Consider the following 26,024-nt stretch of genomic DNA (forward strand, 5'->3'; position numbering starts at 1 on the left):
ACCGTTACACAGGTGCTACCTTTGAAGATGACCCAGAAGCTTCAACTGGTGAAAATATAGCCATCAAAATCAAAAGTTTGAACAATATGGCTGAATTTGTATATATGAGGCCAATATTAAAATATAATTTTTCTTAAGAATTTTAATTACAATTAGTAAAAAGTAATACAAACTAAACTTAGAGAAAGAAAAGAGAATGGAAAGAAAGAATATAATAAAGAAAAAGAAAGAAACATATAAAGAAGTAACTTCCAACCTTCATCACAACAAGTATAAACAAATTTAAGAACTGTTCACCCCCCATAGGGTATATGGATACCTCTTCACTCCATATCCCATCCCTTATCTATAAGCAAATCCATAAAACATCATTTTTTTAATACTGGTGTCAGCAAAAAGTCCATAAAGGGTTGCCAGAACATTGCAAAAAAAAAAAAAGAAGTCTTATTTTAGCCTTGATCAGATAAACCAACTTTATGTTCCTTCCTATTATTTATAACAGTCTTAATCTTAGTCTTAACAAGCCTCTTTTATAGATCAAATAAGAAAACATTTTCCAGGCCATTCTCTTGAAGCCAGTAGTAAAATCTGTCTACCTGATTAATTTCATAACAAGTTTAAGATGCCAGTGGTCTAAACAGCATGGAATCTAAATATCTGAGAGAGAGTCTCTCCCATGTTGATCTTCCATAAATTAAGATTTTCTGACAAAGCTTTTCTTAGATGCCTTCTTGATCAGAGGTACATCTTAAAGGAGAAGACCTCCTTTTCCCAAGTTGTGGAATGTCTTCTCAAAAACGGCCCACCTAGTACCTAAATTTAGTAATGCAAGACCAAAATGCTCTTAATTGTACATATTTTAAACTGTGAAACTTTTGAATGATGATAAGTGCTTGTAGTGAGAGAGAGAGAGAAAGAGAGAGAGAGAGAGAGAGAGAGAGAGATTTTAATGGAGGGATGAACTGCTATATCAAGCTATATTCTTACAGCAATTTCTTTTTCACTGTGATTCACAAACCATGACTCACCAGCAACCCACCTGCATGCCTGGAAACTGTGCTGTTGAAATTTGTTGTAAAATAATCCATTTTCAGTGGTAATTTTTTGTGCTTGTTTTCAGAGTGGAAATCAGTGGTAGGCCACTGGGATCATATGGTTCAATGGGCTAGAATCCAGGAGACGGTGAGTTCTAGTCCCGCCTTAGGCATGAAAACCAGCTGGGCGACCTTGGGCCAGTCCCTCTCTCTCAGCCCAACTCACCTCACAGGGTTGTTGTTGTGGGGAAAATAGGAGGAGGAAGGAGCATTAGGTATGTTCACCGCCTTGAGTTATTTATAAAAATAATAAAGACAGGATAGAAAATAAATTAAACAAATAAATAAACAAATCCAGACCAACACCAACATTCAACTATTTTTCAGCTCCCTTTCTATTATGCAATTTGGTGCTGTGCAGGACAAGTTGGAAGTTTTTAAGAAGGGGGTATAGGAGCAGGAAGCTTGGTGGTGGTGGCAGGGGGGGCAACCAAGTGTCTTTAATACTCTTGGCATTCCTAAAAATGGAGCAAAAAAATTCACACCTTTCAGTGACATCCTCACCATTCTCAATGGTGCTCCTGGGTCAGTGAGCTGCAGCCCTGATTCAGTTTTCTTTGGAGCAGAATCCCATTGGCACTCTGATACAGCCAAAGCTCACCAGTGATAACTTGCTGTAGCCATCACAGCACTGCCCTTATCGACTCTGTGTCTAGAGTGTTGTCTGCCTTGATCGCTTTCTAGATCAGTGTTTTTCAAACTTGGCCACTTGAAGACGTGTCGACTTCAACTCCCAGAATTCCCCAGCCAGCCGGAATTGACCCATTTGTCCTCCAGATGATGAGTTGCAGCCAGGAGATTGTAAACAGCATTCGCAATCAGTTGGTAAGACTTCACCGGGAGGCTGGGACATCACCATTTCCAAGCCATGCTGCAGCCTTAAAGGGACATCAAGTCCAGCCACCCCATTTCTGAAGTACCCAATCTATTATTTTTTTAAAGTATTTCTACCCTAAGAGAGGCTTTCTACATTATGGAGAAATGATCTCTCTTGGTGCTTATCATTATTTTTGTGATTATTACTATTTTTTTTTAAAGCTTTGGACTTTGCTTTCCATCCAATACTAAGGAGGGTTGAGAGTATGTTATCATCTCCCTGTTACTATTTCTGTGCTAATTTTGAAGATTTTAGCATTTTTCCTACATGTTGAATCTGCTGTTCTGAATGTTTACTTTCCTGCTGCTACTTTCTCTGGGAACTGTCTGTTATCTTACCTTAACTCAGTTCGGAAATTTTCCATTACCTTTCACTTCTGCCTGGTAAGTATCTAGGGAGCACCATAACTTACTGCCTCAGACATGGAGGATCTTAACCAGGCTTTCTCTGACTTTCACTGAGACATTAAAGCAGATATTAAGCAGATTTTTCTGATTCCTGCCAAGTTATTATGCAAGACATTCAGAGCATTGTGGAAAACATGTTGTCTAAAATGTGTCATCTAGTTGGGGATGTTGTGGACAAAACTGAAGAATCTAACAGTGATGGAAATGTCCTTCCTAAGAGTGAGATTTGGGCTTCTGTTGAAATCCTGGATGAAATTGACAATGCTGAATTGAAGAACTTAAAGGGAGAAATTGAGCTGCAAGACATGAATGAATTTGACTTTCTGATGGAATGTTGTGGAAAAGAAGGGGTTATTATGTATGGGAGGTTTTCTGAGGAGAAGTCTGTGTTTGTGAGGGGAGCAGTTGGGCTGTTTGATTTCTTTAAGAAAATAGCTCTGTGTTTATTATGTTGTTGTTTATTCATTTAGTCGCTTCCAACTCTTCGTGACTTCATGGACCAGCCCACGCCAGAGCTTCCTGTCGGTCGTCAACACCCCCAGCTCCCCCAGGTACAAGTCCGTCACCTCTAGAATATCATCCATCTATCTTGCCCTTGGTCGGCCCCTCTTCCTTTTGCCTTCCACTCTCCCTAGTATCAGCATCTTCTCCAGGGTGTCCTGTCTTCTCATTATGTGGCCAAAGTATTTCAGTTTTGCCTTTAATATCATTCCCTCAAGTGAGCAGTCTGGCCTTATTTCCTGGAGTACAGACTGGTTTGATCTTCTTGCAGTCCAAGGCACTCTCAGAATTTTCCTCCAACACCAGAGTTCAAAAGCATCGATCTTCCTTCTCTCAGCCTTCCTTATGGTCCAGCTCTTGCAGCCATATGTTACTACAGGGAACACCATTGCTTTAACTATGCGGACCTTTGTTGTCAGTGTGATGTCTCTGCTCTTAACTATTTTATCGGGATTTGTCATTGCTCTTCTCCCAAGGATTAAGCGTCTTCTGATTTCCTGACTGCAGTCAGCATCTGCAGTAATCTTTGCACCTAGAAATACAAAGTCTTTCACTGCGTCTACATTTTCTCCCTCTATTTGCCAGTTATCAATCAAGCTGGTTGTCATAATCTTGGTTTTTTTGAGGTTTAGCTGCAAGCCAGCTTTTGCACTTTCTTCTTTCACCTTCATCATAAAGCTCCTCAGTTCCTCTTCACTTTCAGCCATCAAAGTGGTATTATCTGCATATCTGAGATTGTTAATGTTTCCTCCAGCTATTTTAACTCCAGCCTTGGATTCCTCAAGCCCAGCATGTTGCATGATGTGTTCTGCATACAAGTTGAATAGGTAGGGTGAGAGTATACAGCCCTGCCGTACTCCTTTCCCAATCTTAAACCAGTCCGTTGTTCCGTGGTCTGTTCTTACTGTTGCTATTTGGTCATTATACAGATTCTTCAGGAGGCATACAAGATGACTTGGTATCCCCATACCACTAAGAACTTGCCACAATTTGTTATGGTCCACACAGTCAAAGGCTTTAGAATAGTCAATAAAACAGAAATAGATGTTTTTCTGAAACTCCCTAGCTTTTTCCATTATCCAGCGGATATTGGCAATTTGGTCCCTAGTTCCTTTGCCTTTTCTAAGCCCAGCTTGTAAATCTGGCAATTCTCACTCCATGAATTGCTGAAGTCTACCTTGCAGGATCTTGAGCATTACCTTACTGGCATGTGAAATGAGTGCCACTGTTCGATAGTTTGAACATTCTTTAGTGTTCCCCTTTTTTGGTATGGGGATATAAGTTGATTTTTTCCAATCTGATGGCCATTCTTGTGTTTTCCAAATTTGCTGGCATATAGCATGCATTACCTTGACAGCATCATCTTGCAAGATTTTGAACAGTTCAGCTGGGATACCGTCATCTCCTGCTGCCTTGTTGTTAGCAATACTTCTTAAGGCCCACTCAACCTCACTCTTCAGGATGTCTGGCTCTAGCTCACTGACCACAACATCAAAGCTATCCCCAATATTGTTATCCTTCCTATACAGGTCTTCTGTATATTCTTGCCACCTTTTCTTGATCTCTTCTTCTTCTGTTAGGTCCTTGCCATCTTTGTTTTTGATCATACCCATTTTTGCCTGGAATTTACCTCCAATGTTTCTAATTTTCTGGAAGAGGTCTCTTGTCCTTCCTATTCTATTGTCTTCTTCCACTTCCACGCATTGCTTGTTTAAAAATAATTCCTTCTCTCTTCTGGCTAACCTCTGGAATTTTGCATTTAATTGGGCATATCTCCCCCTATCACTGTTGCCTTTTGCTTTCCTTCTTTCTTGGGCTACTTCTAGTGTCTCAGCAAACAGCCGTGTTGCCTTCTTGGTTTTCTCTTTCTTTGGGATGTATTTTGTTGCCGCCTCCTGAACAAAGTTGCAAACTTATGTCCATAGTTCTTCCGGGACCCTATCTACTAAGTCCAGTCCCTTAAATCTATTCTTCACCTCCACTGCATATTCCTTAGGAATATTAGTGAGCTCATATCTAGCTGATCTGTGGGTCTTCCCTAAGCTCTTGAGTCTGATCCTAAATTGTGCAATAAGAAGTTCATGATCGGAACTACAGTCAGCTCCAGATCTTGTTTTTACCGACTGTATAGATGACCGCCACCTTTGGCTGCAAAGGATGTAGTCAATCTGATTTCGGTGTTGTCCATCTAGTCAAGTCCATGTATAAAGCCGTCTCTTAGGTTGTTGGAAGAGAGCATTTGTTATGCAGAGTGAGTTGTCTTGGCAAAATTCGATCAGCCTATGTCCTGCTTCATTTTGTTCGCCCAGGCCATGCTTACCTGTAATTCCAGGTGTCATTTGACTGCCCACCTTAGCATTCCAGTCTCCTGTGATGAAAATAACGTCTCTTTTAGGCGTGTTGTCCAGTAGGTGCTGCAGATCCTCATAGAACTGCTCTACTTCAGCTTCTTCAGCATCTGTGGTTGGGGCGTATATTTGGATCACTGTGATGTTAGATGGCTTGCCCTGAATTCGAATTGAGATCATTCTATCGTTTTTTGGATTGTATCCAAGCACTGGTTTAGCCACTTTACTATTAATTAGGAAGGCTACTCCATTTCTTCTGTGGTCCTCTTGTCCACAGTAGTAGATCTGGTGGTCATTTGATGTGAAGTGGCCCATTCCAGTCCATTTCAGTTCACTGATGCCCAAAATGTCTATCTTTAATCTTGACATCTCACCAATAACCACATCCAATTTCCCCTGGCTCATAGATCTTACATTCCAGGTTCCAATGGTTTGTTGATCCTTAGAACATCGGATTCGCCGTTCACCACCAGCACCGTTGGCTGCTAGCCATCCTTTCGGCTTTGAGCTAGCTGCGTCGTCATGTCTGGGGCTAGTTGAACTCATCCTCTGCTCCTCTCCAGTAGCATTTTGACGATCTTCCGACCTGGGGGTCTCATCTTCCGATGGTATACCAACATATCTCTGGTTGTACTGATCCATTTAGCTTTCACGGCAAGAATACTGTGGTGGGTTGCCATTACCTTCCCCAGGGATCGCATTTAGTCTGACCTCTCTGTCATGACCTTCCCATCTTGGGTGGCCCTTCACGGTTTAGCTCATGGCATCATTGAGGTGCTCAAGCTCCAGCACCACGACAAGGTAACGATCCTTTGCTGAAGTGTTTATTATGAGGATATGTAAATGTCTTGGTTTATTTTGAAGTGGGTTTAAGGGACCTAAAATATTTATCTGGATGGTCTTTTGGCTTTGGATGATTTTACTTATCATTAATGATTGGGATTATGTTTATTAAGGTTTTTTTTAAAAATAATATTAATTCATGTTTCTTGTGTTATTAATTATAATGGCAAACAATTTACTTTTGCCATTGCTTTTTTATTTTTGATCTTTATTATAGTAGACAGGAATGTACAGAATAGTAGTAGGAAGGGAATAATTAAGTAATTGTTATTTTAGGGGGGGAGGTTGATTAGGTGATTTGCTAATGATTTTCTTTTCTTTTAATATAAGGGGAGGGAGCAATGGTATTTAGTGATTTTTATAATGTGCTAAGGGGTTGACTTATAGAAATAATGTGATTTTCGTTTAATATAGAGTAAGGGATTGATTATGGGAAATTGCTGTGTTTCCTTGATGTTTAAAGTCAGAAGTCACTGCTCTCTGTAATCTATTTAAATTTTGTCTCTTGTGTTCTCACACTTTTTTAGTTTTTTGTTTGTTTGTTTTTTGCATGTTTTCTTTTTCTGAAATTTAATAAAATTCTTTTTAAAAAACTGGTACTACTTGGTTTAATAGTAAAGTTAGAGGTCTAGTTATAGATAAAATAAAGTCATTGGTCAAAGTATTGCTGCAGTAGTCAGCTTATAGATGGTAAAGCCTATCTATTGCATCGTCATGCCTGAAAGTTCCTGGGCTCCATTCCTTGATGAAAAAAGCCAGTTTCCTTCAAGATTGGTGGGACAGGCTGCACATCCTTATCACATATACTCCCTAATAAAATAGAAATGACACATATCAAAGAACCCCTTTGTAGTGCCTTCACACTCAAGATTACGGGACTCAGCAAGAATTTTTTATTTAGCTTCTTTACTAAGCAACTGATGATTTCACTGTACATGTCATGTAAATTATATGTGTGGATCTTGTAGAAGCTCATGATAACCTTACATTGGGGTTCTCTGCCCCTAGGTTTAGGGACTAGTGACTCACTATATTCAATAAAACAATTGTTTGGATCCCCCAAGCTGCTTAGGTAAATTATTTCAGTGTGTTTTCTACCACAGCTCACACACGTGGATTATGTCCTTTTGCATTCGGAGTCTTCTAGAATTTGCAGAATCCCTGAAAATGTACCTCTTCATGTACCAATATGACTAACTGTTGTTTGTACTATACCTCCTACAGTCCTGAGACTGATCCAACAAGGAATGTTGAGGTCACCTTCCACTAATCTGGGTAGATTGGTAGACTGTGAGAATTCAATGGTGATCAGGCAAAGAGGTCCAGGTAAAACCACTTCTTCTTCATCTTGGTCCCACTATCTTACTACCTGGAGAAGGACCAGGCAGAACATGAGGTGGGCAAAAAAAAAACTGCTCTTCCAAAGACTGCATCTCTCTGAGAGCAGGGTTTCAGTCAAGAGTGTTGAGTGGAAGGGAATCCTGAAGCCAAGAAACTGCCTGGAACAGCTTGATGGAAGATTTTGTGAAGGAAGGCTGTAGACACTATTATTATTCTTGCAAAATGAGCATGGATCTAAAAGGGGCAGCATTATTCGGCAAGCTCATAACTAAGTTTGATGGTTGTCACTACCCATTTTCCATAAGGAGCAAGATGGCTTGTAAGGCCAAAACACAGATGCTAGTCTTTTCAGAATGATGCTGTTCGGTTCAAGTAGAAGATAAGCACTCTTCAGTCATCAAAAGAATGGAGCAATTTCAGTGCTGGGATTGAGGGATTGTGGGGAAAAGTTAATAGTCTTGACTCAAGTGGAAAGCAGAGATGGATTATGTAAGAAAATATGTATCTGGGAAGAAAATACTTTAGTTCTATGAAAAATAAAGAAGGGTAGATCTCTGTTCAAGGCACGTAAGTCTCCTGCTTTGAGGGTTTTTTTTAATATAATGTTTATTGAATAAATTTTTAACAAGGTAAAAACAATACAAATATTAGAAAAGAAAAAAGAAAGGAAGAATAGTGAATAAGTAAGAAAGAAATTAGAAAAGGAAAAGAAAAGAAAAAAGAAAAGAAAAGGATTATAAAGAAGCGGCTTCCAATCTTTATGACAGTGGTTACAAATGCATTTATATTTTACCCTCTCTGTCTCTAAGACTACATCATAATTTCCTTCTTTCCATAAGCTAGCCCTTCTAATCTTCAAACCCATAAATCACAAGTTCATTTTTCTCTTTTTCCAGCAAAACGTCCATCAGAGGTTTCCAGTCACTGATAAATGTAGTTGCTGATCATTCTCTAAGCGAACACATTAATTTTGCCATCTCTGTGAGTTCCACCATCTTCACCAACCATTCCTCCATTGTGGGTATTTCAAGGTCTTTCCATTTTTGCGCATATACAGTAATCGTCTCACAGCAGTAACCATATATAAAAACTGCTTTGAGATTTTTAAGGGGACTTGGTACACAAATGTTTTAAATAAATAAATAAATAAAATACCTTTCATGCTAGGAGAGAAATGGGAGCAGCAATGGTGGCCTATGGACAACATGGAGAGAACAGGGGAGATGACAAGCAAGGATTGGAAAGGAGACCAGCAGATAAAAGCAAGCCAAGCCTTTCATGAAACGTTTAGCAGCAGGTTAGGAAAAAGGGGGGTACCGTATACCAGAAAGTAGAAGGAAGAGACAGCTGAGAGGTACAGTGTTGTGTAGAAGCACCAGGTTATCCTGATCCAAGTGCAGATGCCAAAACACGATGAACGTGATATTACAGGAGATTGTACAACACGGACAAAGGATTGCCACTCAGCCCTCTGAAGAGCTAAAGAATCTTCTCTAACTTGAAAATAGGCATTTTCAAAGGCTTAGCCATTCACTGAGCAATTTCCCTTGCACTGACAGCGGAGCAGTGGAGGCCTAGGGATTTCCTGAGCTCCTGGAGGAAAGGCAGGATATACGGCACGTCTCACAAACCAATGAATAAGAGGGTATCCCGCTTGCGATATGCTACAGAGGCCATGCCTCAGTACAAGACTGCCTATAATCACAAGAACTACATTTTTAAAAATGAAATGAATGCTTGGAATCTCATTCATCTAAGAAATTCATTTTCCACTGGAAAAAAGTGTGTTTAGCCATTCTATTTGCACAAATGAGCTTATCTGTGGGTACAGCTTGCTCTCAACGTTTCCCTTTCTTGGAAGGGAAATAATTCAATGGCCAAAATGTCTTTTTTTTTTTTTTTTTTGAGAATACTTGAATTTCCACCTGCCTCAGATCTCATAACCAAATCTGCACAAAGATGTATTCTGAGGAGTGACATTAGTAATTCAGAAGCCTCATTCGTGGCAATGTAATAACAGGGTATTCTTTTGGTGCGGACAAGGCTTTACATTCAAAATATGGCAAGTGACACATGGCACAAGGCTTTAATATGGTGGTGAAAGGTCCCCTGTGCCAGCACCAAGTCATGTCTGACCCTCTGGGGGGACGCTGCTTTCGCAACGTTTTCTTGGCAGACTGTAGCGGGGTGGTTTGCCATTGCCTCCCCCAGTCGTCACCTTCCCCAGCAAGCCGGGTGCTCGTTTTACCAACCTCGGAAGGGTGGAAGGCTGAGTCGACCTGAGCCGGCTACCCGAGAGAGAATCCGGCTTCCACTGGATACTGCCACCTGCCACTCTGCACCACACAGCACATGATAAATCTATTGTGCTAAACAAGACCATTAACTAAAACAAGCCCTGAGATCCAGCATGGAGCCAACGTAGCAAAGGATTCAGGCCAGCACAAGATACAGAATCATCTGGTACTTCAACTCATTTCCCAGGCCTTTCAAAGATACAGGTAGTCCTTGCTTAATGACCACAATTGAGACCGGAATTTTGGTTGCTAAGCAAAGTGGTCATTAAGCAAATCCAACCCAATTTTACAACCTTTTGTGCAGCGGCCATTAAGCAAATCACTATGTTCATTAAGCGAACCATATGGCCGTCAAGTAGGAACAGCTTTAAAATATATTTAATTCAGGCTGCTATGACCTCATGAAGTACAACAAAGACGGAACTGGTTGCATAGATGTACCTTACTTTTATTTCTTTATTTCCTGTCTCCATGCTCTTCATTAGAATGTTTTCTGTATTAAATCTAGTTTATATAAATCAATATTAGTTTTATACTGTGTTTTTTGAGTTGCTGATTATTCACAGCCTTACAACAAATTTTATTTCAAGTGAATCAGGCAGTTCCCTATTGATTTTGCATGCTGGAAGCCAGCCAGGTAGGTTGAAAATGGCAATCACATGACCACAGGATGCTGCAGTGGTCATAAATGCGAACCGGTTGCCAAGCATCCAAATCATGATCATGTGACCGCAGGGATGTTGCCACAGTTGAAAGTGGGAGCACCAGTTGTAAGTCATTTTTTTCAGCACCGTCGTAAGTCTGAACTGTCACTAAACGAATGGTCATTAAGTGAGGACTACCTGTAATGGATAGAAGGTTCAGTATTCTGGAAGGCAATCCACCTGGCTTTGGAAATCTGAACACATTCAGGCTCAATATCCCCAGGTCCTATTTTATTAAACTCAAACTGGACTCTCTCTCTTTCAACCAGTTCTTCACCATTGCCTGGTGGTATCCATATTTTATCAAGGAAGACCAAGCCAAAATAAGAGTTACACATTTCTCTTCTGCAGTCTTCACTTAGCCTAGCAGATGCTTCACTCTATCAATCTGAGTGCTAACAGTTGTATTATTGAAGATTGCTAAATTTTCCCCCAATTTCATTGACGCAATCTGGATGGAAAGTCCAAGCCCTACAGTTGCCCATCTCTGCTGCAGTGAGCCACAAGATTTGTGAAAGTGTGCCTGTTATGTGAGTTTTTATCTACAGTATTTGTTTGCAATGTACTAATGCAGATGCCCCAGGCTACAGTTCTATTTGCATTCACCTGGAAGTCATTAAATCTTATTAAATCAGCTTCCTATCTGGGATTATTATGTAGTGCACCATTGGAAATCTGAAAGAACAGGTTAGGGAGGGATCATCATGGAGAAAATCTATCTATGTGGTCGCTAGGAGTCAAAAACGACTTGATGTCACATAATCAATCAATCAATCAAGTTTAGGAAGAACCAAACAGTATGTTTCAACAGCAATTGGAATGGATGCAACTGTGAAACTAAAGCATCTGTGGTAGAACCACTAAACCTGTGTTAAAACTGGGGTCTTAGCACATTATATTTCACTAACAAACTGCCAGATAGCATGCTTCCCAGGGAAAAAAGGAGAGAAGCAAATATAGAAGCATGCCCTTGGCATGGCTCAGGACAGATTTATTTCAGGAGAGCTGTGCTCATGCGGTACAACTGATGCCTAAAAACCTCACCGGTAATCTGTTTCTTCTTTATGTCAATTCTCAGGAGAGTAGCTGAAGGGTCCTGATTCTATAATAAGCATCCAAGTAACTTCTTGTATCAAGTATTGCAAGCGCTAATGTTTATGGCTCTCCAGGTTTAATCCTAAACTGGCCCACTTAACCCTGGCACCTTCAGATGCCATCTAGAAGTGGCAGTGCCAACACGTAAGGAGGGCACTAACTTTGGGACTGCTGTGCTAAATGATGCAGGAACTATAGGAACACACCATCTAGAACAATGGCTCTTAAGTTATATTCCACAGAACGACAGTGTTTCTCCTCAACCTGAGCAGGTCTTGTCCCACCACCATGAATGAAGATGTTGAGAACTCTTCTCAGACATCATGTTGAGACAACTAGGGATATATATTCCTCCCCCGGAGGTCAGGCAAGCCCCCTCTCTCCTGGACTTCTGTAAAAGACCTGGTTTTGCCATCGCACCTGGGGTGGGGAGGAGAATAGTCATTCTTGGGGACGGCTGGTGCCCTAAAATGGCCCCTTATATATTCACGGACTGAAGTAAAACTGTACTGCCATCTGGATTTTATTGCATCTTATATTTTTATCTTCTGTTGTATTTATTTTAATGTATTATTTAATTAATCTATTAATTAAATATATACATTTATTTAATGTATTATGTATAGTCTGTATTGAATTTTAAGTTTTATTTCTATTGTCAACCACCCAGAGTCCCTCCTTGGGGGGAGATGGGCAGTGATAAAAATTTGACAAATAAATATAACCAATGCCAAATATCAGAATAAGTTGAATGTTTGGTCTACTCTTTCATTAAACAATGTCACTCAAGACATTGAGGCAATAGGCCATCCTATGCAAACTTATACATCCAATTAAGATGTATAATTGATGTATTAAACCCAAGAGGAAATAATGATGATTATTAAAATGTTTTATTTCAATGTTTCTTTTACTTCTTTCTTTTTCTAAAAAAAAAAAAGAACTAATCCTTCTTTTTCTTTTTAAAAAAAGCTATTTAATATTATGCGATATTGAGAACTTTAAGAAACATGGATTCAAAAGCAAACCTGATATACTTATTTTAAAAAATATTGTGAACAGCTCTAACTCCACTTACAAATCATGGCCTTTCCATCTGCAAACAACAGTTATACTTAATGTCTTAGGTAAAATATTATATGCAATGTAGACTATTCATTTCTAAAACGCACTAAAGGAATCTAATTTAGGGATTCATGACATTAAATGTTTTCAGAGAAACGATTGTTGTACATCTGGTTCTTCGTTTATATACTTGTGTACATTCTGTTGCTGAGAACTGTTAAATATTTTATATTTAATCATGGCATATGAAATTTTTACACATTAGATTAGGCATGAATAAAACATCGTTCCAATAATCATTGCTCATAGGTTCCGGAAACTATTTCCCACATGATCTGAAAAAATTAAAGTTAGGTTTATTTTTTCTTCATCTTGACTGTAAGAATGTGTTTTCATCGTTGAAATAGCAAACTGTATTTCTATTTTAAGAAGATAAAATAAATTCAGTGGGCCATTATTCTGATTATTGTTTTATAAGGAAGGGCCATTAAGGCAACAGAACCAATCACATTTTCTCCAAAGAAAAGCTGCCAGCATTAAATATTGGAAGGAGCTCATCTGCTAAGTGCGCATTTGCAGAAAATCAATGGGATGCACTTCCTGCCAAAACTTCTGCAGCAGATTCCTCTTTCTGGAGTGGAATCCACTTTAAAGAATTAATATGTTTAGGTACAAAACTCCCTACAATTTGCATATCATCCTTGACGTTTGCCTCTCTATTTATCTGAATTCTCTCCCCTTCAAATACACACTGCCTCCCCAAGGCAGCTTACACAACATAATTTACTTCACTAACGCAGAGCTACTTCTGCCTCCTGTATGTGCTGCAGAATAGAAGGCTGTGCGCAGCGATGTGAGAGGTTGTGGGAAGGAAGAGCAGGGGAAGGAAGAGGAGGACGGGCATGAGTGCAGTGCAGGTGAAAAGATGCAGCACATCCCAGAGGGGGCAGCCTTAGGAAGAAAGCATTTCCAAGAGACTCCACCTGAACTGACTCACTCCAAGTCTGCCCGGTAATTTGCACTTAGCGTTTTCAAGACTAGCACAAAATATGCCTTCCTGAAGTCCGTGAGGTTCTCACTTCTTAGTTTTCCAGCTACTCGGGGCTTGACAACCACTCAACGTCTGCCCTGAAAAATGGACCACTTTATTTGGGCCAAACCAACACTGACAACATGTCATTTAGAATCAAACAGTGCATTGCAATGGGCGTTCCCTTACACTTATTTTTAGCACATCCCAATTTGCTGTAAAAAGGAAAAACAAGCATCTCTCCAAAGCTCTCCTCTGAAAGCTGTTGAGGAACCGTTTCCCTGCACAGACCCAACCAATTACCTCCAGTCCACTCCCTTACTGCTCATCCCATTTTGCTATTTTGCAGAGAAATGGAACATTCTGCACACACCACAGCCATGCAGCGATGCCAGAGCCTTCAGTCTGGACTGTTTTGCAAGGAAGCTACTTCACCATTTGGCCACAGTTCCAATCCAAAACAGGCTAGTTTAACTCAGCAGTTTGGGTTTGGCTAAATCTGATGAACAGTCTGTCTTGAGTTTCAGATGCAATAATTTTTCAGGGATAGAAAAGAGAGAACTAATTGCAGCAGGCACATCAAGTACCAAATAGTTAAGGTTGAATCTTCTGTTACCAGAGTGCTATGTAAGAATACTGTATAGTCCTTATTCTCTTCCTTGCAATTATGAGTTTTATTGTTTCAATGCTCATTTAGTGACATCTCTTTCTTCCAAACTGGTAAAAACATCTTCCTCATGTTTTTTACCTTATTAGATACGTTTGATCATCCCCAAAGCTACTTACTCTGATATTTTGTTCTCATAGTGGCCCTACCAGGTCCCAGGGCTAAGTCCACAAGTAGAACATTAGAACATTAGCCCTTCATGTTCTCTTGGATGGACATTAAGAAGTTTACAGCCCTGATAACAGAAGTAATATTTTGATAGCAGCCATTCAACACCTGTAGTTACTAATCACTGTCAAAGTCATCAAGTCATCAAGTTGGGTAGCTACAGGAATGTATCATGTTTATAAATACCATAGATTAGGTACATGAAAAACTGCAGCACTTCATCTGTCCTAAATCTTCCACCATTTAGCTTCAGTAGATGACTCAGGCTTTAAAGTTGTGTCCAAGCAGCTATCCTATCGCCTTTTCTTGCCTTTTTTCTAAGTCAAATATAGCCTCTGGAGGTTGCCCCAATCCTTTCAGCATTTTATTTGTTCTGTTTCTGCACTTTTTCTAACTGTACAAGATCATTTTTAAGGTGCCTTCAAAATATTTGGCCAAACCAGAAATTTGTATATCTGTTTTACAACTCTTGGCAGTTTTATTTTTTATTCTCATCGTCATGACACTCAATATATAATTTCTCCTTTGAAAACTGGTTTACCGGGGTCAGTGTTTTCATCAAGTTACCTGCAACATCTGAAGATCCTGTTCCTTGTCACTCACCAATATCTGAGCTCCTATTGGTGCTTATATGAAGACAGAAATCTCTGTCTCAATTTTTATCTCTTTGCTTCTATGTAAATATAAATGGTCTTGTTCACACCAGCTGACCAAAAGAGTAATATCCTCTGACTAGTTTTCTTCATTCTTATACTTCTTCAGACAATTAACAAATACAGTAACTTTGCTCACCTTGAGATGCAAAAGCTTAGGACTGGTCCTTGATCTTCCCCAAAATGCTCTCAATATATGAATAATAGAAAATGACTAGACCACAATTACTTACCCTCGTGATTACAAACCTATCACCATTAAACCACTAACATAACAATAACCATACAGGACTAACTGGGTTTACTTACATTGAGTGAGTATCCCTGTTAAGGCATGCTTAAAATTTTCCTTGGCTTGCTCCATCTCTTGTTCATGAGTTGCTTTTTCATTCATCAGTCGGCGGACGTGGCTGTTGGCTGATTGCACCATGGAATAGAATTGGTTGGATGTGCGACGGTTCACCTCACCTCGTTCTATCCAGGTAAGTAACACTACTATGGCCTCTGAAAATTTGCTGTCATCTAGAACAAATCCATTCAAGAAGCTAAAATTATGATCACATTCTTTGGCTGTGAATAGATTTCAGCCCGTGTGAATTAATTGTCCCATTAACAATATTTATGATGTATCTTATACTAGGTTTGGCTTAACACCTCTGATATAAAACTTTATAAATTGCCCTCTAAAGCACTGATTATCATGAGTGTTGTAAATGTTGTGGCTTGAATTTTCATTCACTCCTTATGCTGTCACAGCAATATGAAGTAGATTCACTCTGGGAATAATTAAATGCTAAGTATTCTTAAGATTCCCCCCAACCCGAGCCAGAGGAAGATGAAGCATTTATAGGTGCACTGTTAATCTTTCCAATAGGATCCTTTAGTGTGCAACTGTTTTACAAGCACCCCTGCAAACATGAGTGATTCCAGATGAGAGGTTTCTTTCACTATCGTGCTGCTCTAAGATCCATGTGAAGTAGAAGGCATGTTGTGTTGGTGTATAAAACTCACTGATTTCCAAGATGAGAGGGTTTTTTTTCTCCTTAATGTTCTATCCCCAGAAATAAGTCAGAGTTAAATCTCTGAATCAGTCCCACAAGTCTGAGAAATATTGAAAAAGTTCTGAAAGGCACCCAGTGACTGGGGAGGGGTCCTAATGCTGTAAAGGGGTAGACATAGACATAGAAACTTTATTTCGGTCATTGATGAATAAAACACATTCTATAAGGGGTTGGACCATTTGCACCACCAGCATGATCTCCAGTACCGGGTTTGAGGACACCAGGTGCTCCACCCAACCTCATCTCTTTCATTCTTCTCAGCATTTTTCCCCACCCTCCATCCCACTGACTTCCCTGCCAGATGCTTTCTCAACTCTAGGGCTATGAACCTCTGGCTCTAGCATCACTATTCATTACGACCACAGAGGAAAGATGAATGAGGTGCAAGCAAATGGACCAAATGCAACTTTCATATTCCAGAAACAATAGTAGGTGATCGGAACACTAATAAAAGCCTGGCTCTGTAAACTCACTGAGTTCCTGGATCAAAGATGCTCCATCCTGCCAAGGAAATTATACAACAGTCTACAAATCACCATCTGACTCATCTATTTAAGGTTCTTATTCCCCTTTGAGTTTAGTTCTCTAGATATCCCAGTCCTACAATTGGCTGCGCTCATGCCAAGACCCAGATCAAGCATTAACTCATGTTTACAAGCCCCTAGAACAGTGTTTCTTGACCTAAGCAACTTTAAGATGTGTGGACTTCAACTCCCCAGAAACTAAGATGTGTGGACTAACTTCCAGCATCACTGGGGAATTCTGGAAGTTGAAGTCCACACATCTTAAAGTTGCTAAGGTTGAGAAACACTGCCTTAGAATATGAACTCCTCCATTTTTTGGGGGGAGAAATTTACATACTGAACCAATGTTATGTGTATATCCCATGGAAAGGTTAAATAGTTGTAAATAATTGAAAGAATAAGGTAATCAGTCAGGCCTATAGCTGCCAGAATCGTTTTTGTGATGATTCACTGCAAGGGCTGATCTTAGGACAAGCAGAAAAGAAAGCAGCAAAGTAAAATGTGCCATTCATGAAGATTTGTCTATGAGATTCTGGGAAGAGAGCTGTGCTTCTTTGATCAATGCATTTTATGCACATCCAGATTGAAGGATGTGCCTCCAAGAGGCTGTTTTTGATTTCAATCAGTTGCTAAAGCAAATTAAGTAAATCAAAGTCACTGAGGCAAAAACAAAATTTTCAGAAGGCACTTTTAATCTTGATTACTCAACAGAAGATGTAAATGTCAGCAACTGTGTCGGCAGCTCTAATGGAACCTTCTTTCACAAAATTACTTCATTGCATTGCAAAGTCTCATGTAACGAGATGATTTTGCAGATAAGAGCAGAACTGGCCATTATAAAATTGCAACTCGTCTAGCCTTCAGAGTCCTTTCACGCAAAATGTTTATTACAAAATCATCCCAGTCTCCCTTTGGGGGCTCCAAATGATCTTCTCTTCCAATTTCTCCTGTCTTTCCCATCTGCCTATCTTATACAATTTCATTCTATTGAGCATTTTTTCACCAGTGTTTCCAACACAAACTTCACATCATATCACAAGGCGTACTGCTCTGTATTTTAATAGGAATGGAGACCAAGGCCTTACAGGGTATAAGATTTCCCCATTCCAGACTCTCATCTGAAACTCTGCAAAAGGAAAGCAAAGGGGGCGGGGGGAGAGATAACTCTGAGGTGCAAAATGGCCAGTGATTATGAAATTCACTCTTACTACTCTCCTACTTGAAATTTCAGCTTCCAAGTTTGCTTTTGAGTTGCTCAGTTAGAAGAAGACCCCAAACGTCAGTGTTCTGCACTGTAATGTGCATAAATTGGGCGTAGAATGGGATCTGGCTGATTTCCCACCAGTACAAGCCAGCAGGTCCAATGGAAATGGATTGTGAGAGCTCTAGCCCAAACATCTGGATATCACCAGACTGCTTATCACTGGGATAATAACACTGTTCTACCTGCATGCAATCCAAACGACAAAGAAATAGATGGGCAGAGGGCACAAAGAAAGACCAATTAAGGGAAGGGATCCTCACATGAATGCATCATTATCAATAGATTGTTTTTGGTTAAGGTACATACATACATACATACATACATACATACATATATATATATATATATATATATATATAATTAAGGAAAACCTTATTCAATATGTTTTCTACTGAAACATATCTAGGAGAAAACTATGTTCCAGCCAAATGAAAGGATCTTCCATTTCTACCTGTGTGCTGAACCAAAAACACCCTTTGCACAATCAGCCTGGAATTCAAAAGCAGGACTCCACTTGTATTCAACTGAATGAGGGAAGACTCAGGATGAAAGCTCCTGATTGTCCAGGGTCTTCTTCTAAGTGTACTCAGCTGATGATCTTTAGCATCTGCCTTCTGTGTGGGGGACAGAGCTCTACAGAAGGATATTGGGGCACATGGTGTGCATATCATAAGTCTCCAACACAGTAGAAGACTGGAGTAGAACTCAACAGAACCACATTCTATCACACAAAATGAAGTAAGTGGACACTGCCTTTATGTTTCCAAAATCATACAATTAGAAGTGTATTTAAGGTATTGGTCAAGATTCCCTTGAGCATGCTATATGGCTGGTGAATTCATGGACATTTCTTGGCAGTGCTCTGGAGGTGGTTTGCTATTGTCTTCTCCTGAGATTTGTTTTTTCAATATCCCAGTCTAGCCTGCAGGTTCAATATTCCCTGGCACAGAGCTAAGACTCTGACTTAGCTTTTTTTTTTAGATCAGCCAAGGTTGGTTAGGTCTCCCATGCACATAGACAATACTTAATCCAATTTTAACAAGATACTTCATGAGACATACATTCAGTTATATGTTTTTTTAAAAAATTATTTTCAGAGATTGTACTCAATGCAATCATCGTTAAGGAATGAAAAGAACAGGCTGCAGGTTTTGGAGAACAGTTGTGGCTGGGTAGGAAGAAAATTGGAAGTCCTTGGGAAGTTATGATTTGGGGTGTGATAGGGGCATTTTGGGGGGAAGGCACTCTAGAGCACTAAGTAGTTCCTGAATGAAAACACCAAGCCCACATTTAATTAAAGGCAATTTTTAGTATATTCCAAGAAACTGCATAGGCTTGTGAGCCCATTAATTGCTAATTGATGGTTCTTTACGAGAAGAAAAAAAACTTCATTGGTTTTATAATTAGGACATATAAGTTGCTAACAATTTAACAAGTGCTAGAGGGAAATTATTCACAGCACAACAATATTACCTAACTTGCTGCCCTCTCTATGGGTTATTTTTTTAAATCCTAATTTCATCATCCCTACTTGCTTACTAAATCGACGAGTCAACTGCCCAGTGGCTTACAAGCTGAAAACATTTTCTTTGCCAAAAATAGAACAGAGCCCCTCGCTCCTCTCATAAACACCTGCAATTTCACCAGAATCTCCCACAGTAAATTTAATGTTTGCTAGCAAAGGTATCTCAGGGAAGGCAAATCACAGAATCCAATTTTACAGCTGTTTGGTTTGCAGTCTGGAGAATCACTCCTTTGGAGAAAAGGCAACATTGTTCAAAAATATTACTTGGAGGAGGAATGACCATTAAAAAAATATACAGCATTGCTACTTTGATAACTTTTGGGGAATCACGGTCCTTCTATTCCATCATACATTGGAGCACTTTCGAAGTATTTCTTCCTGAAATTTCATGTATGTTCTACAGAATGAGTGCTACAATGCCAGTTTGTTATTTACTCAAATAAGCACAGAGTTAGGGAAAGCTACACCTAAGTCTTGTCATGACATGTCATGAAAATTGCAGTGTATGTCTTTCTGAGTCATCTATCAATGAGCTACAGCGCCTGTGGTAAGATAACACTTTTTGAAGGTCAAGGTTTCAAGTTTGGAAATACATGCTCTCTGTCTACCAAGACTCCAAAGCAAGGAAAATCTTACAGAAAAGGCTCCTGACCAAAGAATTAATACTCCACAATCCATAGCAGCTGATGGAGTGTTGCTCAAAAGAGATGGACATCCATAGCAATCAAAGGTCTGAATTTCAAATTGGGCCATTCCTTAAGGCTCACGTTCCTTGATTCTCAACAAGCAACATCCATACTTAATTCAGTCTAGGGTGGCTCCAATCCATTTATTTAAATTTCCAATCTGTTCTTTTTGGGGGGGATAATATAGTATATACAGAGAGGCAGGTTCTGAATTGTGAAGAATTATATATAGGGATAGCCTTATGCCATTAAAAAAAAGAGAAGCAGGGCAAATGCCTTGCAAACTTTTCACACTTTGGTGTTTCCCCCTTCTTCTACTGCTCTGTTGCAATGTTTATTATGGTGGAATTTAGGACGGCAGAGATTTTTCTCCCTGCCTAGTGAACTCGGTGAGACCAGAGCCAAAAGCAAGCCATTCAGCAGTGAATTGTTTTTCACCAAGCAGTGGGACAAAGGGAGGGCAAATCATGAAATAGGACAACATTGTCATGCGAATGTTATGACTTATGTCAGGCACCAGGATGTCATTACATTTGTATGATGTCATTGTGTGTTGTGTTGACATCATCTCAGTTTCCTGTGGACTCTGATGCAGATCTGCCACTTGTTTTAATTTCTCTCCATGTTCTTTTGCTTCATTTAGTAAATAGTAAAGCCTGGAGTTACATCATCTTTTCCAACCAGGCATCCTCAAAGTATGTGGTGACTGCAAGTCCAAAGGTTCTCTATCTAATACAGAAGACAGGAGAGAATTTGCCTGCTTTACCCCAGAGGAGAGGATAAAAACAGTGCATTGAAATAGGAAGGAAGCAGATTCTGTCTAAAGATTAAGAAAGAACTTCCTAACAATTTGAGCTGGTCAGCAGTACAACGGAACAGCTGGGAAGATGATGGGTTCTCCTTTGCAGAAAGCATTTAAAATGAGCCTGGATAACCATTTGTCAGAGATATTGAACTTTTTAATATCCTCCATGGTGCCTTCTGACTGTAACATCCTTTAGCAGCTAGCAAAAGCTTCTCTATTCGTTTAAGTGTTCTAAATGTGGTAGAATTCTCGTTTTGCTACTTTGGTTATCAAGCTACATTCTTCCAGTCTTTATGATCTTTTATTCCTTTGTAATTTACTTCCCTGGGATCATTTAGATCAGTGTTTTTCAAACTTGGCAACTTTAAGATGTGTGGACTTCAACTCCCACAATTCCCCAGCATGGCTGGCTGGGGAATTGTGGGAGTTAAAGTCCACACATCTTAAAGTTGCCAAGTTTGAAAAACACTGATTTAGATGAAGGGCAGAAGGAAATATCTATATCTATCTAACTAACTATCTAACTATCTATCTATCTCCCAGACAAATAAACAAAAACAAAACTTTTTCTGTACAGCACTTGAACAGCACTTCAATTGACAAATATTGCCACTGTTAGTACAATATTGTTTGATGTCAAGTGGATGAGTTTAAACATACAATACAGTATTTAACTATTTTAACCTCTTACACTAAGACCGAATAGTCATCACATTGACCAACACATTACTGAATGTGATTCCTGATCACTTTCTGTTCAAATATATGTGACATAATGCAGTTTGAGAAGGTGTGCCAATAAATACACTGTGCAATCTGTACAACTGGAAAGTGATGGGAAATCTACCCAGATATTGCTAACTACAGTTCCCAGCACCCCTTATTGCTGGTAGTACTTGCTAGGAGTGTTGGAAATTGCAACAAAAGCTGGAGGAAATAGTAGCTCCCTAGCTTTAATCATGCAGTTCAGGGCCTCTATCTCAATCTACTAGTTCCCTAGCACATCCATCCATACCTCTCTGTCTCTCTGTCTGTCTCCCTAAATTTTGTGGGAAGAAAGATTTAGGCCTCACTAATAACTGGAGGAGTCAAGAAAATAAAAGTGGGGGTAGGGGTAGAGAATCGAATGACAAATATATACAAACTATACATTTGGCAAGATCCTTGGGGGGGGCGTTGTTTGTTTTTGTTTTTTTATATAGTACTTGCACACTTCCAGCTTCTTCCTTCTCAAGCTATGCTGGCTTTGCCCACAGTTCTTCAGAAATTCCCCCCTTTCTTCCCCCCACAATAATAATAAATATAGTATAATTGCTGCTTTTTCAAGATATTCCAAAATACGGCTGCCTCATTCTACATGGTGGTTAATTCAGACTTGCATACAGCACTGCACCAGCAGGTGCTAAGAGTAAGTTTAGATGGGTGACGCTTGGTGTCTCAAACAGCCCATTGCAAAGGTCCAAATTTGAATATGAATGTAAATAAAAAATAGCACCTTGAAACCTGGAACACATGACAAATATCACAAAGCTCTAGAAATACAAACCGGTGTGATTCAAATTACATTTCATCTATACATTTTATTCTTCTTGCGGCTTACTGAATGCTGCGTTGATGGCATTGTTATAAATACCTCCCGATCAATGATTAAAATGGCTAAAATTTAAAGCAGTGAATGAGTCACCAAAATTTAGTTGTGCTGGTATTTACACTTATAGAAGCATATTGGCTTATCGGCTTGCAGGGTCAGGACAGAGTGGCAGGATTGGTACAATTAGAAGAAACATACCGCTTGGCATGATAGCTTCACTCATTACTATGACTCATCCTAAGCACTCATATGCTAAACCAGCAATATTAGCACATGTAACACGTTTTAGCCATTGAGTAGCATGTTAATAGCTACTTCCCATAGCCAGATAAACACACACAGGGGTAACAAGATACCCTTGAGGTGTACTGTACCCCTAGTGCCCATTAAGGACATAGGAAGTGTTGGGGGACACCTCAGTTTAGTTTTGATGGGGAGAGTCATGAGTTTTTCTTCCTGAATATGCCCTGCAAAAGATAAGAAGAAAGCTTGAAAGTCACAAAATGCTCAGATGAAGGCTTTGTCCATTCTCCTACTGTCAGTCGACAGGGAATGATAACCAATTGCCTTGGAAGTTTAGCAGGAGGGGAGTATGAAATGTAATCTGTAGAAAAAAAGCATGAATCATTTGCTTCAGAAGAATCTAAAATACATAATTTCAAGCAGGCATTGGATAAAAAATTGGATAGGTTCCGAGACCCCCCTCCCCTTGATAAAGAGATGCCCTGATGTATTTTTAAAACAGTTTGCTACTGATGTAAATGAAAAGGCACTGTTATATTGGCATATTTCTTCTAAGAAATGTTTAGAAAAAAGAACCATATCCACTTAACAAAACAAAAGATTTCAACGTTGTTAATGCCATACTGGAAAATGGAACTAGTTCAGCTAATAGAAAAATACCATATTAAGTCATTAAAATTCTTGATAGAGATTTAATGGCAGATATAAAAACTGCAAAACATGGTGTGAATTGAAGCAAAATATACGACAGCGCAGACAGGATCATAACCAAAGAAGTGAGGTGCGGAAATGAAATCCCACAAAAATTCTCAGTGTACTGAAAACACAACACCCCTTCCTTGCTAGTCCAACACATAATATTTGTGGTCTGCTGTGACACTGTTATTGCAGGCTTCAAATGTTACAAATCTGCAAGGATTTGTAATGAAGAGATGCAGGAAGTTATGACTGACTGCATTCTGTCTGTTGACTCTTGTATATTAAGTGGCAAATTGGATTTCACACCTCTGTAATTTGTAAAAACTTCAATAACATTAAGGAGAGGAAAATAATTGAATATTTCAAAACATGTTGTCAAGGTAAGGAAAGAGGCAATCTACACTTTAGATAACTCATACCCAAACAACAGCTATTGTTATAGACTGAAAGGGAAGAGATATATTTCATTAAATATTATTATAACATTTAAATACAGGTAGTCCCCACTTAACAACCATTTGTTTAGTGACAGTTTGGACTTATGACAGTGTTGAAAAAAGACTTATGACCGGTCTTCACACTTATTGTTGATGTTTTCCTACTAACGATTAAGACTGCTATTGTACCTAATCATTTTGGCCGGGTGAAGAGGTTGTATTTGATTGTCTCCTTTCACGTGCTTGATGGCAATCGCCTGGGGGGAGGAACCTGCCCGGACTTGTTTCACTTCCTCTTTTTCTCTGTGCCAGCATGTAGCAAGTCAGGCTTGCTCTCAATGAGAGCTAAGTCCTTTAAATATGTTTTGCTTTTGTTTTGCTTTCTGTAAATAAATTATTTTTATAGAAATGCTTGGTGTGTGACTTTTCTGATCTCTCCTGGGCTAAAGGCTTTCCCAGCATTCTGCCAACACTTATGACCATTGCAGCATCCCCACGGTCACATGATCATGACTTGGGTGCTTGGCAATCCGTTTGCATTTATGACTGTCACAGCATCCAATGGTCATGCGATCGCCATTCTCTACCTTCCCAGTTGGCTTCTGGCAAGCAAAATCAATGGGGAACTGTGTGATTCACTTAATGACCATGTGCTTCACTTAATATCTGCCATGATTCACTTAACGACCATTGCAAAACAGGCCATAAAATTGGGTCAGATTTGCTTAATGACTGCTTCATTTAGCGACCAAAATTCCAGGCCCAATTGTAGTCGTTAAGTCAGGACTACCTGTAACTCTTCTGTAATAAACTTGCAGCATTACCAATGTTCTGACGGCAAGCAGAATTAGAAAGTATTCTACTACCTTTCAGTTTTTCAGCCAGCAAAGATGCCTCGTGGTCCGAGTAATGCATGATCACTGGTGGAGAAGGAGGACGGATTCGGTCTTCTTCCATTTTGCGCCTGTGACGTTCCTCTCTAGCCAACATCCTTTGCTTACACTCCCATTCATAAAAGTCGTCTCTCGCCTGCGCAAAGTCAACATGAAGGCGACCAGAATCCTTCTTATCTGTGCTAGATCCTAATCGCATGCGATAACCTGAAAATACAAGCAAACATATGGCAGCCCTTCCTTCTTCTGCAAACCTTTTTAAAGACTTGCTTTGATTAGTTTTTCTCTTACTCAGTAAGTCATCAAGCTGATGAACAGGTAGATATACCTGCTGTCTTCCCTGAAGCATGACTAGACATGGGTGCACATACGGTACCTGGCTGTATTTTAAATATATATACAGTATCTTTCCAGTTGACCTAAAAGAAAAACCAACTTCAATGCCTTAGACTGAACGTCACAAAGTCTGAGAACACGCTAAGGTAGTTCAACCTTAAATAAAATAAGGAACAGTGAAATCTGGGCATTTGCAAAAGTGTAAATATTACATCTCTCAGCTTTTACCTGATGATGAAAGCACAACAGGCCCAGATTGCATCACTTATCACTGACCCGTGCAAAATATAAATTTCCCTAATCAGCCATGTCCTGGATTTAGTTCATCCAGATTTATTCATTCTTTATTCATTCATTTCCATCAACAGCCCAGTCCTGAAATCTCAGAGCATGTAGCAAATGTGAAAGAGAGATGCAGTTGAAATCCAGTAAGATCAAATGAAAAGAAAAGAGCTTATTTTCTAGCAAGGCCATTGGCCAGCATATCTTTGACCTTCAAAAGTGAGCACAAACTGGTAGATCTTAAAGCACTTCCAAAGATACTCACAATGATTTCAGAAAGGAAAGGAAACATTGGATTCTGACCGGAGCTAACAGGAATTATGAGTAAGCAATACATTTGCTTCTGACTGAATGATTATGTAACCAAGCCTGAGCATCTACAACTTAGTCTGCTTTTGTCAAAATGACAAAAGCGGCTTCACAATGCCATGCTGCAAGCTCCATAGCTTTTGGGCATGCATGCAAAGTCACAAACCAGGTACAAAGGGGTGGGGCTTGCATCATGACAGCACAATGTCAAACTGACTTCTTTGACATGACATGATACCCCACCCCACCCCTGGTATAACCAAGCAAATCCTCTGCAGA

General features: G+C 39.5%; 1 protein-coding gene across 3 annotated transcripts in view; it reads right to left on the minus strand.

The window, feature by feature from the left end:
- The window catches only part of ENOX1 (ecto-NOX disulfide-thiol exchanger 1), a 156,548-nt gene that overhangs the window by 96,444 nt on the left and 34,080 nt on the right, over positions 1-26,024 (minus strand). For all 3 annotated transcript variants that reach the window (XM_063304570.1, XM_063304569.1, XM_063304571.1), the window contains 2 exons: positions 24,792-25,025; positions 15,400-15,612 (listed from right to left, as the gene is read on the minus strand). In XM_063304570.1, the coding sequence (XP_063160640.1) occupies positions 15,400-15,612; positions 24,792-25,025 (447 nt within the window). The remainder of the gene's footprint in view (positions 1-15,399; positions 15,613-24,791; positions 25,026-26,024) is intronic.

Source organism: Candoia aspera, chromosome 5, assembly GCF_035149785.1.
Source record: "Candoia aspera isolate rCanAsp1 chromosome 5, rCanAsp1.hap2, whole genome shotgun sequence".
In the NCBI taxonomy this organism is placed as follows: Eukaryota; Metazoa; Chordata; class Lepidosauria; order Squamata; family Boidae; genus Candoia; species Candoia aspera.